At 42.4% G+C, this 18630-nt stretch overlaps 1 protein-coding gene across 1 annotated transcript in view; it reads right to left on the bottom strand.

Moving 5' to 3' along the window:
• LOC111867480 (chromosome transmission fidelity protein 18 homolog) overlaps positions 1-18630 on the bottom strand; it is a 66798-nt gene that overhangs the window by 21160 nt on the left and 27008 nt on the right. The window contains exons 16-18 of the mRNA XM_023857401.2: positions 6020-6169; positions 5674-5804; positions 4612-4834 (exon numbers count right to left, since the gene is read on the bottom strand). Coding sequence (XP_023713169.1) covers positions 4612-4834; positions 5674-5804; positions 6020-6169 — 504 coding nt within the window. The remainder of the gene's footprint in view (positions 1-4611; positions 4835-5673; positions 5805-6019; positions 6170-18630) is intronic.

The raw sequence follows: 18630 nt of genomic DNA, 5'->3' as shown, positions 1-18630 counted from the left end.
TTCTCGAGTACTTACATGCGGACAGACAGCGGGACATATATATGGCGAAGTCACTAGGCGCATTTTTAAACTTTTCGTAATCTGCATCCTTACAACTCAACAGATATACGAAGTCTCAGCCTGTTTCACAGGCACGCCGCGTAATGTGGTAAAGCAGTTAGAGCGGTGTGGGTCACCCGTCCTCCGAGATGGGGCTCTTTGTGTTGCTTTATGAGCGGTTATTGTGTAGCGAAATTATGTTTGTCTACTGCTTTCAAAACTTCAAAGTTAATTTTGGTCTGAAATGAAGACACTCATAAAAGTTTCAGTTTATTTTCTGCGGCGAGCCCTCAACACTTGGTGTGCTGGTGTGTGAACAAGGGATCACTGGCTCGGACACCGGGTGTCGCGACTACAGTTTTCGTTTGTTCTCACGACGGCTGCTAGCCGCCTTCTGTGACAAGAGAAGTGTCTGTCCTATCCCTATCAGCGAATTGCAATGCAATTTCATACAGAGTTTTCATTATACAGTAATCCCACGCTAATCCAGATTAAACGGGGGGGGAGGGTCATCCTGACTGAACGGAAACGGGGATTAATAAATCAAAAGATCGTCTTAAATATAGAAAGAAAACTCAGAAAAAGATAAATGGAAAATGTAATAATATAGTGCTGATGAAAATAAATAAAAAAAAATCACTGCAGCAATTTCTTCGTCTGTTAGTAAGCTGAAATGCAAGCGGCCTCCGTAGTCTAGGGGTAACGTTCCCACCTCATGACTCGTAGTACGCGGGTTCAAATACCCGGCGGAGGTCGTCGAATTTTTAAGGGCGGAAAAATTCAGGGAACAAGTCCTCCGGGAGGGACTTTAAGCCGTGGGTCCCGTGTCGTAGCTTTACGGCACGTAAAAGAACCTCATATCTCCAAAGGAGGTCACTGAGCCAAATTAACGGACGTTTCCCGCCCAACAGCAGTCTCTAATACCTCTGGTAGATGGGGGAAGCATTATAGATACCTCTCAGCTAGTAGAGCCGGTCTCGCTGGCTGGGCGGGACTGATAGTAAGCACCAGTACCGGTAGGATAGAGACTGGTAGAAATCATAGAGGGAAGCACAATGGACCAATACAGGTCTAAGTGCATGGGGAAACCCACCCTCTCCAATAACTAACTAACTAACTAAGCTGAAATGCAGATCCTCCTTCATCCAGCTCAAGCCAATCTTGGGTATTTTCTTGTGTAGTTTCAGTCTCTCCAGCTGCCTTCAAGAGTCTGAAAGCCCTCTGGCTCCTAAATCCCATGTGTCTTGTAAAGTATGTACTCAACTGTGAATGCAATTTTTCATATTTTGACCCGGATTATCTGATATCTGGATTAACTGTAACCGGATTAGGAGGGTTTGCTCTATTGCAAAAGTAAAAAGATGATTTCCATGAATATGGGCTGCGTGAGAACGTCAGGGAACAACAATAACAATTCCAATTAATGAATAGCACAATGCCAAAACGTGAACAATTGTAAAAACACGTCTCTTGGAAGGAGAGAATCTCTGCTTTTACCTTTGACAGAATGATCAGCAGGATGAAGGACGCAGACGTGAGTGGATAACCGAACCAGACTACAAATTGAAACATCTCAGAACTATAATCGTCATCATGAGAACTTCCTGGATCCTCTGAAACGTTGGTATCTGTGTACCGGACTATACGGCGTCACATCCCACTGCAGTGAGAACAGCAACGGCAGTTCTCTGGAACTGCCCAAGTGATGACAATTCCAGATGCATTCAATGTCTGTTTAACGACACTCTTTCAACAGGAAAAACCAGTAGTGACAAGCAAGAAAGGGAGTCATGTATGTGGAAGCAAGTGCAAGGCACTGCCTGAGGAAAAGAGTATACTGACTCATATGACATATTGTGATCATCTGGGTTACGACACCATGTGACTGCTATACTGCCTCCATCTGCAGGGTTGCAGTCAGCCAAGCGGCTAATTACGAAGAAGTGGGGGAGAAAGAAACAGTTAATGTAGGATGTGATTGGCCAATCAGAGTTATGCATGTGGAGGAGGAGGATGGGACCCAGAGGGGCCAATGGAAATCAGCATGATATAACATACATGTAAAGCTTGACCACAGCCTGCTCGCTTTGAATGAAGCAAAACAGGTGCAAGAAAATACAAGCAACACTTGTGGTCACTTCAACCAAGGGGGGGGGGAGAAGACATGGCAGACATGAAAAACATTTTTGATGTGATGACACTTGGCAATGTTGGAGATTAAATTAATGTCAACCCATTTCAAGCTTTACATCAAATTTGAACGAAACAAGGTGAAATTTTTGTGACTTCATAAGGTTGGAATCCTGTCTCTAACAGCACGAGTTACAGGAGGACCAAAAAGTTGCACACTTGCAGTGACCATGAGCATTCCTGCAGTTCAGCGGAATTTACCATTCTTCACAAAAATGCCCCTCTGAACAAGGAGCACATTCACTTTATAAACTTCACATTTCATTTTACTCAGAATATCTTAAGATGTTTTATTACTTTAATTACATAAAATAAAAATTTAATTCTTCCTACTACCCATACAGGACTACTCTTGTAATTTTTTTTTCAATAGGAGAGGAACATATACACATATGCATCCAGGCGTAGCTGGGTTAACGCAGAACTTCTTAACACTTTTGCTATACCATGGATTTCACTGAAGAATACATCATCATCTTCCCTTCTTTAGGCTACTGCCCTCTCTTTCCTGAACATGAATCTTGCCATCTTTTGTGTTGTCTTCTAGAAATCCTTCCCCTTTACGACAAATCTGTGTGACTCTGAGCAACAGACTTGACCTTCGCAGGTTGCTTGCCAAATTACAGCTATCTGGCAGAGCTGCCCCCTTAAGGACTTTGGACAGTTCCCCCTCCCATATTTATGACCGCTGGAGAGGAATGTGCAAACATTTTTGACGCCCCCAGAAATTTGGCTCCCTCTTGATCCACAGTTCCAACACATCTGACCACCTTACCATTTCTGGTGTACTCCCACATCCATCACCTGCAGATGCACCCTTATAACGTTTAAAGGTCTCCAAAGGCAAAAAATATGATTATTAGTAATGTAAGCTTCAATTTCGATAATGATACTGCCGTAAACTAAAGAATGTTATGATTATGTCTTGTGAGATCTGAAAGCACACAGTTTGACAGGTATACACCAATGTTTCAGAGGAACCTGCTGCCTCCATCTTCAGGAAACCTGAGACAGTATCATATCCAAGAAGGCCATAATCTTAACAGGCACCACCATGAGAATTTTGCATATCTTGCATCTAATTGTATTCAGTCACTGATTCTATTGACACATCATTTGCAGCATGTAGTGGCTTCCAGATTAAGTAGGTGTTCAAACTAAAAATTTCATAATTTCAACGTTTTTACAAGTTATGTCTAAACATGGGGAAACATGAAACAAAACTGCATTCCTACCATATGCACTGCTATATAGGTAAAAGAGGCTCTGAAATGAAGATTCAAATTAATTACAACCCTACAGAAGCCCTGGGTGTGGCTCCTTCTCAAATTACAGACAATTAGTTAACCCACTTACTTTATAAGTAGTTACTCCAAAGAATGATTATATTCTGGACAATATACAAAATTAACTAAAAATTATTTATAAAGTTGTAAATATTTACAAAATATGAAGAAAGCAGTCTTCTGGGATTTGGCATCGTGTATATGTGGTGTTAACCGACGTTTCGGAGGAACGTATCGCCTCCATCTTCAGGGTAGAAGAAAAAATATAAGAAATCTGCAAGCGAAGAGACCGTGAGAAACGGTAAAAGCAGACTGTGTTGGAAATATACACAGCTATGTGAGAGTAGAGAAGGAAGGGGGGGAGGGAGCTGGGACAAGCATGGTTTCTGTGTAGGGGAGGGAAAGGCAAGGTTAAAGGCTGGGCACATTTCTTTTCCTCTACCCTGAAGATGGAGGCGTACGTTCCTCCGAAATGTCGGTTAACACCACATATACACGGTGCCAAATCCCAGAAGACTGCTTTCTTCATAGTCACCGCCGTGAAAGCCTCAAATCTTACATTTACAAAATATGTCCATGCCATAGCATAAACAGATTAGCTTTGGTTTAAACACACAGCAGTCCATGAGGTATAATCCATCAATGAAACAGGTTTCTATTTAAATGCTTCAGTCATTACTCCATCACTGCTCCATACTCATCTATTACTGCCCATGAGCCGTGTATTGGACTGCACTAACTCGCACATCATCACAAACTGAATTCTCATTTCAAAATTATCCTCGAAGTTGAAGTAACTTCAAATGGAGGATAGATACTACGCTACAACATCAGTTTCAAACAAAATGCCTTGGATGAGTGATCAGCACTCCTGCCTCATATTTGTGGCCCCGACTAACGTTTTCATCATCTTCGTCAGTGTTGTCATACAAATGCCTGGATGGTACCGCAGATTAGGTAACATCCGCTTCCTGTCACATACTTTCCAATTCATTATTCACCAATCATCCTACCATTCCAAATAATATAGTATGAGATATCAAAAATTTTATTATAAATAAATAATATAATAAGTTCCAAATTAGATGAGACTCACCATTTCGGCAGAGATGGTCTTTGGCTGCAGGGTTTGGCGATGATTTGGCAAAACAGTATTGCTGCATGATGTCTCTTTGGTGGCATCAGTATCAGTCTGTAGCCTTGCTTCTGTTCGTCGCATCTTCTCCAGTTCAACTTCACGAGAAATCAGTTGCTTGTTAGCATAGCTGAGAAGTCGAGCAGGTTTCTGACCAGGGAACAATGCCAGCTCTTCGATGTTGCTGCAATGGAACACCAAAAATCCTGTGTATCTCACGCGCAAGCTGACCCTCAAAATGCTGACATCAATTTCTTAGATTTGTGGTGCTCGGGGCAATGTCTACGAGGATTAATGCCTTCTTGAATGTGATATCATGCAGTTTGGTGGATAGCCACAAACCTTTCATCACACCCTTAAGATGAAAATGGCATGTTTCTCAGATGCATNCTGACCCTCAAAATGCTGACATCAATTTCTTAGATTTGTGGTGCTCAGGGCAATGTCTATGAGGATTAATGCCTTCTGGAATGTGATATCATGCAGTTTGATGGATAGCCACACACTTTCATCACACCCTTAAGATGGAAATGGCATGTTTCTCAGATGCACTGGTACATATCTACAAAACAAAATGGCATCACATTCCACAGGAGATAAGAACTTCAAATTCCACATGCACAACATACCATCTTTCTTTTACATACAGCCCTGAAGACCACAGTAAACCAAGAGGCTACACAATCTGAGAGAAAACTAAAGGCACCACTGCAAGAGGACACATGAACTTTCACTATGAGACCAGGGAGTATGTTAACCTTTCAGAATCTTACTTAAAAAGGTTATGAAAAACTAGCCTAGGCTAGGTATTCAAGCTGTAATATATTGGAAACTGGTACTTCTTCCATCTTCAGGCAAAAGAAATACCTGATCTGAGGTTTCTATCAAAAAGAGAACCAGTTTCCAAAATCTTGCTGTATTACCATAAAATGAAGATGATGGATAATGTCTAGAATATTAGAAATAACAAATTCACACCAAATTTAAGCTACAATATCTAAAAAGTTCAAGACGAGAACTCACGGGTCCAAATTGTATATGTAGTTGCCCTCTAATGTGCGTTCCTGAACGTAGTTGAGGTTGTAGTCAATCATGACACTGATCACGTGGTTCAGATCCTCCTTCTCACGGGCACTGTACAGCTGCATGCTGACCTGCGTAAGTGCATCACTGGTCAGAGGACGAGCCAGCACATCATATTACAAACACATTGATATACAGTGGCCTGTATATGTCTGATGCAATTTTACTGCCTAAACAAGCAAATATTTTGACACGCCCAGTTTCTCAGCCAATTCTTGTGACTGCACTTTTACTTCAAACCCTCACACAGCAGGATATCACCAACATAAACTCATATCACACCCACCGAACGGAGCGTTGGGACCAGTATCTGCAGCAAAAGTGGTAACGTGTCAAACAGGAGCTGGGCAGGATTGGCATGTATCCTCACCAGTGGTGCCATCCCTCGCATGAGCTCTCTGAGGATCTGTCGGGCCTTCTGCTCCTTCACTATCACCTGCAACAACAAGACAGCAATAATAGCAATTGCTAAGTTTTGTGGCCGGTGTGTCAGCACTGTGCTGTAATAAAGCAGGAGAAAATGTTTTAGTTACAGACGTGAGAGAACATTATTAATTCTCAATAAAGTCTTCTAAGGCAAACAGCCATGTCAATCAGGGCATCAGCCCAACATTTCAAAGACTTTCTATTACTTGTAATCGTGGAATGGTGGCCCAAGAACAACCTGTAGTCACCATGAAAGCTTGAAGTTCTGAACTGTTAACTGTTCACTGTTTCTTCAGTTTCGATGAACGAATCAGTTTCAATACATCCATTCAGTTTACAATCACTTATCCTGTCACCTTCTTTCTAAAAACTATACAACTAGTATGTATGCACAGTGTAATAACTGTGGTGTGTTTCCTCACATTTGTTTAATAATCTTGAAAACCATAAAAACAGAAAAAGTACATTGGATAAAATGTATAGTTCACTTTTCTTTATAACCTTTATGCAAGATTTTTTGCTGCAATAAATATTTAAAGACATGTGCTCAGAAACGCTTTTAGGTCCTCATGTAAAGAATCCATTTTTTTGCTGCAATAAATATTTAAAGACATGTGCTCAGAAACGCTTTTAGGTCCTCATGTAAAGAATCCATTATTTCTGACTGATTTTAAACAAAATTGGAAAGTGTGAACTACAAATTTCATTAAAATTCTTAACTCATTAGACACAAACAGATGAACTGAAATGGTGAAGCTTATAAGCTCATTTTTCCAAGTTTTTGCTCTGAACTTGCCAAAAACATAAACATCACCCATACAGTGACGTAAAAGTAGGTATGCCTTTCTTGGGAATAAAAAAATAAAATGTAGTAATAATAGTAGAGTGAGCTGAGAAAAACTGTTGGGCATAAAATGAGGATAACAAAAGAATTACACAGAGAGAGCAATTTACTCTTCACCTGACATTGTTAGGACATTTAAGTCCAGAGGAGTCATGCAAAAATTTGCTTACTATACCTTCTGAGTAGGGACACTATTAAATTAACAGTACTTTCTGGAAGTCGATACCTGATTCTAACTGCAACAACCCCCCTCCCCCCTTTATCGAGTGATTCTCTATAATCCAGTATTTTGCGGAACATCTGAAAGGATTAAACAATGCATGATCAGTGATTTAACACACTCTGCACCTTTCATGTGTTATTTTGATCACTCCGTGAGAGTATGTGGCGTTCTAGCTGAGATCTGAACTGATTAACTTCAGAATACGAATCTAAGGGTGCTACCGCTATACCGAACGGTTCAGGAAAACCTGTACAAACATCTGCACCTGTTTCATACTGTGGCACTGTAGCCTGAGCATAATCATCAGATAGTCCACAAGTATGTGAGTTCAGTCAAGTGCCATGTCAGATGTGAGTTACCAACACAGTACTGCAGGCTGGTCAGCTCTATCACAAACCCCAAGCACAGATACAAATGGGCATAAAACATTTATAAAATTGTGATTTCCAAGGTAAAACTGAAGCACCATAAATTTCATATGGGCTACACAAGGCTTGAACCTGGGTCTCCACAGCAACAAGCAAGTGTTGGACAAACTGAGCTAAGGCATGGTCTCATAGTAGCAGTACCCATTCTTTACCCAGGATGTGGTTGTTGCTTTCCTTCTTAACATCACGGTGTGTAGCAGCTAAAAACTAAAAAAATCAAACTAACAACTAGAAATTTACTCATGTAATTACGAGAAAAACTGCGAATGAGGATCTGACCCTACCAACAATTCCACCGCAGTATTTGCGCATCACTGTAACAGCAGTATAAACTCATTTACACATTCTAGGCCACGCCACAGCTCAAGCGGTTAGTCCCTGGCTTCCCACCGCGACGGCCCGGGTTCGATCCCCGGTCTGGTCAAGTGGGATTTGTGGTGGACAAAGTGGCGTTGGGGCAGGTTTTCTCCGAGTACTTCGGTTTCCCCTGTCAATCTTCATTCCACCAATTGCTCCACAATCACCCTCACCTATCATCTGGGGCTGGTACAATAAGCCAGAAGTGGCCGCAGTACAAGGGACTTAGTCCCACCCCACTATCAATAAAAAAAATAAGACACATTGGTAAGAATATGGAGCGCAAATTTCATGTTCTCTGTTGGTTCCACAACAGGATATAGGTTGCATTCCTATATAACAGTACAGTAAACCCTCGCTAATCCAGTTACAGTTAATCCGGATCAAAATGCTGTTCACAGTACAGTTCGAAAAGGACAAGTGGCATTTAGGAAGGCAGATCAGTCACTTGCCTGTTCAGACAAAACTTCAAAGTTTCCTCAACCTGCATTATTACATTCAACAACAAGTATAACTTCTGAGTCTTCTATCAATGAATAAATATGCAGTTACAGGCTGTATGGTGATATTTTGTTAGTTTTTTCCTGCCTTTTAGGGTTATCTTTTGCTTCCCTAATCTGGATTATCGCTTAATCCAGATGACCTATCCCTTCCCCCAATTACTCTGGATAAGGAAGAGTTTACTGTATAATTAATTCATATAAAGTTATTTATATAAAATTTAGCCCTCGCAATCACAGGTGTGGAACAGACTCCAGAGGCCACAAACAATTACCTAACCCAAATGTTCTCCTGTTTCGATATGAGAGTCGCAAGGCGCAAAAGAACTTATATCAAAAACAAAGTACAGCAAGAAGTTTGCTCAAGTGACGCAATAATTTATGTGCTTTTTGTAATTACCGAGAAACCTCTCAAGAAATGAAAACGTTAAAAAAAGAAAGAACGACACTGGCTGGGTGGACTTTATTCTTGTCGCTTTTCCGATCCATTTACCGATGCGTCTTTGTTTCCGGCTAATGAGGGGATGAATTATGTAGCCGCTAGCTCATTACTCGCGAGACTGCCTTTCTTTCTTTCTTTCTTCCTTCCCGGTAATTAACTGGCGCAGTTTCACGCTTCGAGCCAACAAGGGAAGTTTCTTGGCGAGAGGAATTGGCCACAAAACGACTTTCACTTGTACCTCCATAGAAATTAAAATTATACAACTTAGTCGTCTATTTACGAACAGTGGCATAAAGTTGTTCTTGTGCTTAACCAAACACTACGCCAGGAAAACGTGNGGGGGGGGGGGGGGGGGACGGAGATATGGATCCACGCAATTTCAACCTCGGCGTTACATGGACGTGGGAAAGAGCCTACGGTACCCACTGGACAGAAGGCTGGATGGGCACCAGAGCCGGTAAGGATGCTATGAAGAAAATAAAACAACACTTGCCCCTGCTGGGAATCGAAAACCGACTCCTCGGTTGTCCAGCCCGTAGCCTAGACATTACCGCCACAGCAGAACCTGCACTCAGCTGAGCTAAGAGACAACTTCTTGATGTGTACGCACGCTAACTGTTGGTACCCCAGTTTAATCATGGTAGGAAGATCAGTGAATTATGAATTGGAATGCATGTGGAAGGAAGCGATCACGGAGAAACTGAGTAAAACCAAAAATAACCTCAGGATAGCCACTCCCCATACCACATCTGGGTCCTGGGCCTCACAAATACGAAGCAGGAGTACCAACCACTCGACCGTGAAGTTCAACTGTGTAAACCAACTTCTTGATGCCCCTATATGCGCTTGTTGTGAGGAAGGAAGAATTTAACTTGAGTAATTCACTTCTCATTTCCCGGGGATTAAAAGCGGCAGCATTGTTAATTGTAACCACAGCCGCGCGGCAGGGGAGGGAGGAGCAATTAGAAGGAATTGGCTAAGTAGCTTGCGGGAGGGGGGGGGAGCTGATAATTCATACCGCACCACAGCGAGATGTTAATTCATAAATAACACTGCCTGCAGCATTTTAGGCTAATTAATAAATGAAAGAGTCAGTTTCCTGCACCGGCTTGATCGAGCGCTCCAACGGGCTAGGCACAATCAGGATCCAGCGATAAACAGGCGAGGCCTGACCCTATACACAGCTGCGTGGAACGAATAATCCAACAGGATCCAACGCCACGCAATTGTGGAGTGACCCTCACGCAACTGGGTGGACGGAACAATCCAACAGGCTAGGCACAAACAAAATCCAGAGCCACGTAGGTGTAGTGACCCTCACACAACTGGGTGGCGCGAAAAATCCAACGCCACGCAGGTGTGGAATGACCATCACACAACTGGGTGGAAGGAACAATCCAGCAGACTAGGCACAAACAGGTTCCAACGCCACGCAGGTGTGGAGTGACCCCCACACAACTTGGTGGCGCGAACAATCCAGCAGACTAGGCACAAGTAGGATCCAACGCCACGCAGGTGTGGAGTGACCCCAACACAACTGGGTGGCGCGAAAAATCCAGCAGACTAGGCACAAACAGGTTCCAACGCCACGCAGGTGTGGAGTGACACCCACACAACTGGGTGGAGTGAACTCATTACCAACATTACCCTAAACTGTGAAGCACGTTCAACTCACTAATACGTAAAAATGAAATTCCTGTCTTACAGAAAAAGCCAGGCATCTGTATTACAAGAACCAATCAGTTAACGCTGTTGAGGGAAACCATGGCTGTCTGTTGTGACGATGACACGACGCACAAGTACACTCTGTGGGAACAAAATGCGCTGTTGTAATGTTACAACCGGTAGTACACTGGTTATCACCGAGCTTTGAGCGGTTACGGAAGCTTAAGCGTAGTCTGTAAGTGCTGAGTGTCCAGTACAGATCGGTAAACATTCTTTGTGGATGTCAGCATCTTGATTATACACCGTCAAACGGTATGACGACTGAGGAATTGGGAAGGATTTTCAAGGAACTGGTCGCAGACTAATGGGGGTCTTTCATGGCATTTTGTTGGAAGGACTGAGGACCAGTGACCTGTATGGCAAAGTCCGTTGAAAGTTCCAGTTTACTGGTAGTGAGAAATGTTGGGCGGTACGTGGCCATATTAACTCACGGAGCAGAAATGTGGCCACGGATCACGACAGATCACAAGAGACTAACCGGACACTGGGATGACACTTTTAAGTAGGAGGCGCAATCTAAAGAGAGACAGACAATAAGCAGAAATAAATGTTGCAAGATAAATGAATAAATAACAGAATAAGAAGGAATGGGCACGTTTTAAGAAAGAATGAAGAGAATCCCAAGGAAAGTTTGAACATGAAGCTACAAGGAAAACTCCCAGGAAGACCGAGATCAGGCTGGGAACAACAGTTTAGGGCAGATGTCACACAGAGGGAAGGGAGAACTTGGGAACAAGAGGAGCCGGGAACGACACAGGCAGAAGGATAAGGAGTCTGTATCACGTCAATAACTTCTCCAGAACACACAGGAGACTGGACCATGGAAACAGATGAAAGAAATCAACTCAAACGGTCATCAAAGCGGGCGATGAACCGTCACACCGGAAGCACAATTACGGATCTCAGATATGACCCACACTTCAGCTGGAGCAATTACGGACCTCAGATATGACCCACACTTTAGCTGGAGCAATTACGGAACTCAGATATGACCCACACTTCAGCTGGAGAAATTACGGACCTCGGATATGACCCACACTTCAGCTGGAGCAATTACGGAACTCAGATATGACCCACACTTTAGCTGGAGCAATTACGGAACTCAGATATGACCCACACTTCAGCTGGAGAAATTACGGACCTCGGATATGACCCACACTTCAGCTGGAGAAATTACGGAACTCAGATATGACCCACACTTTAGCTGGAGCAATTACGGAACTCAGATATGACCCACACTTCAGCTGGAGAAATTACGGACCTCGGATATGACCCACACTTCAGCTGGAGCAATTACGGACCTCAGATATGACCCACACTTTAGCTGGAGCAATTACGGAACTCAGATATGACCCACACTTCAGCTGGAGAAATTACGGACCTCGGATATGACCCACACTTCAGCTGGAGCAATTACGGACCTCAGATATGACCCACACTTTAGCTGGAGCAATTACGGAACTCAGATATGACCCACACTTCAGCTGGAGAAATTACGGACCTCGGATATGACCCACACTTCAGCTGGAGCAATTACGGACCTCAGATATGACCCACACTTTAGCTGGAGCAATTACGGAACTCAGATATGACCCACACTTCAGCTGGAGAAATTACGGACCTCGGATATGACCCACACTTCAGCTGGAGCAATTACGGACCTCAGATATGACCCACACTTTAGCTGGAGCAATTACGGAACTCAGATATGACCCACACTTCAGCTGGAGTAATTACGGAACTCAGATATGACCCACACTTTAGCTGGAGCAATTACGGAACTCAGATATGACCTACACTTCAGCTGGAGCAATTACGGAACTCTGATATGATCCACAATTTAATTTGTGAAATTATGGCTCCGCAGGTGACCCACAATTAGCCACAGAAACTGCGACACTCAGGGATACTCCGCACTTTGGACGGCGAAATTACAGCCCTCGCAGGTGACCCACATTTGAGATGACGCAATTACGGCCCTCACAGGTGACTCAGACTTCAACCAATCAGCCTGTTCCAAAATTAACCTCCTTTGAAAAGTTTAGCAAATTAAAACATCCCGCCCGCACTCTGCCGCAAAGTGATGGAATAAACCAAACTTGATTAAATTTTCAAAAAAGCTCTATGCACAGTGAACCCAGTAATGATAGCAATTCATTAATAAACGTCACTTTGGTCTATACAATGTGTTGTAAAAAAGAACCAAACCCGGTTATGGGCGCGCCTCATGCATATAAAAAGGTGTACAGTCTGTGCCGGGCGCAACGTGAGCACCTGGGTATCCAGTTCTGGGAGCAGCCCACCACAAAAGGCAATGGCTGCAAAGGAGTGTACTCTGCCAGTAATTGTTTTAGTGGCCATAACGGTGCATCTTTGCCAGATGATACCCGATACAATATGATCAAATATGCATGTCTACACTACAGCAGCAGTGTCGCCAACACCACGGCTAAATATTTCACACCGCCCATATTAATTAGAAAGGCTTCCTTCTGTTTGGTGAGCATGGAGTACCGTTTCACGTCATTACACTTGAAGCTTCATACGCAGACATATACAAAAATAAACTACATCTTTTGGGTGCAATTCGGGGGAATGGCGGTGGGTGAAACTCAAAAACCAGATTTTAGATTGTGGTCTTCCGATTATGGCACCGTGTAATCTGACAGTGGTTATAAACATTTCGGAGTAATATACGACATACAAAATCTCCGGTCCAGAAAACCGAGATTAACGGCCGTGGGGAACCGTTGCGCTGACCACGCGACACCCTCTATCAGCTAAAGTCGGGGCTAGCTTCGCCGATAAGCGGCGGTCGCTCGGTCGGTATAGGTCCCTTGCGGACTACAGGCCACGGAGTTTTTTTTTTGTTTGTTTATACATACGTCTTCAGGAAACAAGTGACTGATATGTGGACTGAATATGGAGGCAGTCTGCTCCTAGAAAATGTAGGTAACCGCGCACTTGGCTATGTAATGTCACAACCCAGAAGAACTCTATCTCAATTTCCAGCAGTGTGTGAACCTCAAACCTTGAAATACAGCTATTAGTTCCATCATGCCTGTCTATTATGCAAGAGGACCGGAACAACAGAACTAATTTGTGACACATGGCACCTCTGTCATACAAGGAATAACATGTACAGGTAAAGGTAAGGTAACGTTGTCCCTGTGCTTAACCAATTAAGCATTATGCCATGAAAGCGTATGGAGGAATTGATGCATAAATTCACATTTTCTTGACCTCAGCACTAGTGGGAGGTCAGCTTCACGCCCAGGCCGCTTTATCCCCAAGGAAAGAGCCCATGGTACCCATTGGATAGGATGTTGGGTGGGCTCCAGAGCTGGTATGGATGACGTGAAGAAGAGAAAATCTTGACCCTATTGGGACTTGAACTCAGACTCCTCAGTCGTCCAGCCCATAGCCAGTCGCTATACCAACTATGCTATCCCGGCTCCCTAACATGTATGGGTTTCAGACTAAATAATTAAACTCCATGAAACAGGGTCCTTCTTGAGAAGCTAACAGTTGCTCATTTAGTCAAGAATTTTGAAGCATTTTATGGAAGTTGAAGGTTCATTACCATGTTCACAAGAGCCCTCCACTGGTCCCTATCCTGAGCCACATCGATCCAATCCATACCATTCCATCCTGTCACTCTAAGATCCATTTTAATATTGTCCACCCACCTACGCCTTGGTCTTTCCAGTGGTTTGTTTCCTACTGGCTTTCCCACCAATATCCTATATGCATGTCATGTAGCACGAATCCTTGACTTGATAATTCTAATTATACCTGGAGAAGAGCACAAGTTATGAAGCTCCTCATTATGCAGTTTTCTCCAACCTCCTGTCACTTCATCCCTCTTCGGTCCAAATATTCTCCTCAACACCCTGTTCTCAAACACCCTCAGTCTATGTTCCTCCCTTAATATCAGAGACCAAGTTTCACACCCATACAGAACCACAGGAAAAATTATAATTTTGTATATTCTAATTTTTGTTTTTGGACAGCATATGAGAAGACAAAAGGTTCTGGACTGAATGGTAGCAAGCATTACCCGAGTTCAGTCTCCTCTTAATTTCCTCCTCAACCAGGTTTTGATTTTTTATCATCATTCCCCAATATCTGAACTGTGCCACATTTTCAAAACGTCTGTTACCTATCTTCATGTCATGATTATGCCCTGCATTTTGGCGACGAGACAGCAACATGTACTTAGTTTTCTCTGTGTTTACTTCTAGACCAACCTCTTTACCTGCATCAATAAAAGTTTGTGTGTTTTTCTTTATGGTATCTGCATTATCACCCAGTAGATTCACATCATCAGCATAGGCTAACAGCTGATGTGTCCCATTTAATTTCAGTCCCACCTGGTTTCCCTGTACCTTCCTAATTGCATATTCCAAGGCAAAGTTGAAAAGGGTGGCAATAAAGCATCTCCTTGTTTTAGACCATTCTGGATAGGAAACTTATCAGACAAATGTTTACCTACACAGGCTTTACTATATGTTTGTTTAAACACATTTTAATCAACCTAACTAGTTTCATGGGTGTCCCAAACTCTATCAGAATATTGTACAATACTTCCTTCCTAACTGAATCATAGGCTTTCTTGAAGTCTATGAATAGCTGATGTACTGTCTCATCATACTCCCATTTTTTCTCCAATATCTGACGAATGCAAAACATCTGATCTGTAGTTGATCTGTTATGTCGAAACCCACACTGATGATCCCCNAGGATCAGGTATTAATGGCTCAGCTGTATGCATTTCTGTCTGCCTAACTTCACTGACCCTATGTACATTCAATCACTGAGAGATAGTTCGTCCACCTATTCAAAATGTTGTGGGAATCTGTAAGCAGATCACCATTCTCATCCTTCACTAAGTTACTGCTAGGTTGGTAACCCCTCTTAAAGTCATTTATTCCTCTATACAGGTCTCTAATGTTCTTGTTCTTACTGTTCATTGCAAGCTCATCAATTTTGTCTTTCAGATATTCCCTCTTTTTATTCCCGAAATGCCTGCTGGTTTCACGTCTTATATTGTTCAGATTATCCCCATTTAACTCACTTGGATCCTGTAACCACTGCAATTTAACTTGTTTTCTTTGGTCTAGTAATTTTGAGCATCCTTCATTGAACCATGGCTTATGCTTCTTCAGTTCATAATAACCTAGCCTCTCCTTGGCAAAAATTGTGATATTTTCTCTGATAGTTTCCCAAGCTTTATTAACATCCACCTCAGTGACCAAGTTTTCCAAAGCTGCGAACCTATTTGAGATTTCAACACATTACTGCTCTTTACCCTCTACCTCATTTAATTTCTTGCGATGGAACCTCTCCATTGTTTTCTTACTCACTGCCAGTTTTTCCCCAACCTTTGCCATCACCAGATAGTGGTCAGTATCACAATCTGCTGCCCTGAATGATCGGACATCAAGTATGCTTGAATGCCATCTCCTATCTATCAAAATATGGTCAATGTGATTGTGTATCTTCCTTTCAGGAGATGTCCAAGTAAATTTATGGATGTTACGATGTGGGAACATTGTACTTTTGACAGTAAGATTTTTTGATGTGGCAAAGTTTACTACTCTTAACTCCATTATCATTACTAATTTCATGCAAACTCTCATTCCCAATTATTGGTTTGAAAATGTCTTCCCTCCCTACTTTGGCATTGAAATCTCCTAACAAAACTTTCATAGTGTACTTTGGGAATTTATCAAATACGTGTTCTAGTTCTTCATAGAACCTGCCCTTTATGACAGTTCATTACCACAGGTGGGAATTAAGAAAACAGATAATAAATAGACTGAATTTAAAGTTCTCACAGCAGTGATTACAAACAGTACTGTCTTCTGGAATATAAATATAAATATATATATCAAGAAATGCTCCAAACACTAATAACACTTGTGTTTTATGTTGTGTACAACATGTTTGTATGGAAGGCTTTTTTTTAATCCAATAAAATTCAATTTGGGCTCCATGTAAAGTAGGACTTCTAACTGATATAAAGGGCCGCGCCATAGCTCAAGTGGTTAGTTGCTGGCTTCCCACCGCGGCAGCCTGGGTTCAATCCCCGGTCTGGTCAAGTGGGATTTGTGGTGGACAAAGTGGCACTGGGGCAGGTTTTCTCTGAGTACTTCGGTTTCCCCTGCCAATCTTCATTCCACCAATTGCTCCACAATCACTCTCACCTATCATCTGGGGCTGGTACAATAGGCCAGAAGTGGCCACAGTACACGGGACTTAGTCCCACCCCACTAGAAATAAAAAAAAAAACTGATACAAACCAAAATGAAATAAGCAAGACAACATTTATTGCACCTTCCAATAATAAATTTTGTCTAAATCCACTGAGTCGTTTTGGAGATTAAGCACATGGACACAACCCCCATCATATATTCATTTTATGAACTTCATGCAAGGAATTCATTGTGTTAAGATGCAAAGTTAGAGCTTCAGCAGGATCCATCTGCAATACTTTATGTACTGTCAAACTGAATCTTGGCCTAAATTATACAAATCCCTAAATACAATTTAGGAAAGATAAATAATTCAGATGAAAGATGTAGCAAATAAGGATGTGAATATTAAGCATTCTTAGCACAAAATGAATAAAGTGAACAGAGAACAAGAAGGCCAAGCATCAGCATCTTCAACATGAGTACGCATACAACTTCCACTTTATGCATTTTCTCAAACTCAACTGCCAATCAAACCCCCAAAGACAAAAACAAAATGTGTTATCTCATTTAGTTCTGAATAAGCTGGGGGCAAGCCAGCCAGTACAATGACTACCCACAGGCTACAGGGGCACAAATTTTCTTTTCTCCACTGCCTCTTCAGACAGGCTCTGGGGGCCCAAACAGACTTTCTATCCAATCTTCTATCTAATGCCACCTTCATACTGTGATGCTTATACACAGGGGCAACTTCTCCTTATTTTCACCACATTCTGAAACATATTGCAGCCGCACAAGCTCTGAAGTGAAATGACAACACAGCCCAAGCTTTAAATGAGATCTGCAGCCTCTGTCCATATGCTTCCTTAATTCTGTGTGACATAGTTCCTAACCTGTTGTCACCATCTTCAGCTTGATTTTCCTCATGGGTGTTTTACTTTTAGTTTCATCTTCAAGTCATCCTCTGGGATTCTACGTTCCTTCATTCTTAAAACCTGATGACACTACATTATTCTGTTATTGATTTCTTGAACATTGCTTAGAAAATGGCAAACTTCCAGTTTGCTCCTGACACATAAGAGCATTCAAATGTCTGTTAATTCAGTTATATCGCTCCATCCTGATATGCAGAATCAAAGTTAGATATTTAGGTTTGGCCCAGCTGGCTCCTGACACATAAGAGCATTCAAATGTCTGTTAATTCAGTTATATCGCTCCATCCTGATATGCAGAATCAAAGTTGGATATTTAGGTTTGGCCCAGCTGAGGAGATGTGTCTGCTTTAGTACTGCTGCTGCTGTCAGCTCTGGCAACAGCACTTGCTGTCCATTTTGTGAAGGCCACTACAGCAGACAAAACCAACCCATGACACCAAGCCCAGTTTCACATAACCTGCATCTAATGCAGCCGTGTAAAACATGTGGCCCCTCAACTTTAAGAGCTAATTGATATTAAAATCAATATTAAAATTTTAGTAGAAATATTTTTTGTGAAGACAATTTTCCAAATGACCAGAAGACAAGAAGTCTCAGGCAGACATAAATTAGCAGACTGCAGGAAATTCAATGTTTTGCTATTTCTAACATAATTTCTTGTGTAATCTCTCTTTTTACATAGTGTAACATGTTGCGCAACGGAGAACCCCTCCCTACCCAGCAGCAACGTGGCAACTCAGGCCACAGGCGCGTGGCGGTAACGCAGCGCTCCCCTCCCACCCCTCCTCGGTGACGTAACGCGCAACGCTACGTACCCGTA

Source organism: Cryptotermes secundus, unplaced genomic scaffold, assembly GCF_002891405.2.
Source record: "Cryptotermes secundus unplaced genomic scaffold, Csec_1.0 scaffold843, whole genome shotgun sequence".
Lineage (NCBI taxonomy): Eukaryota > Metazoa > Arthropoda > Insecta > Blattodea > Kalotermitidae > Cryptotermes > Cryptotermes secundus.
This window is presented reverse-complemented; position numbering and strand designations above follow the sequence as displayed.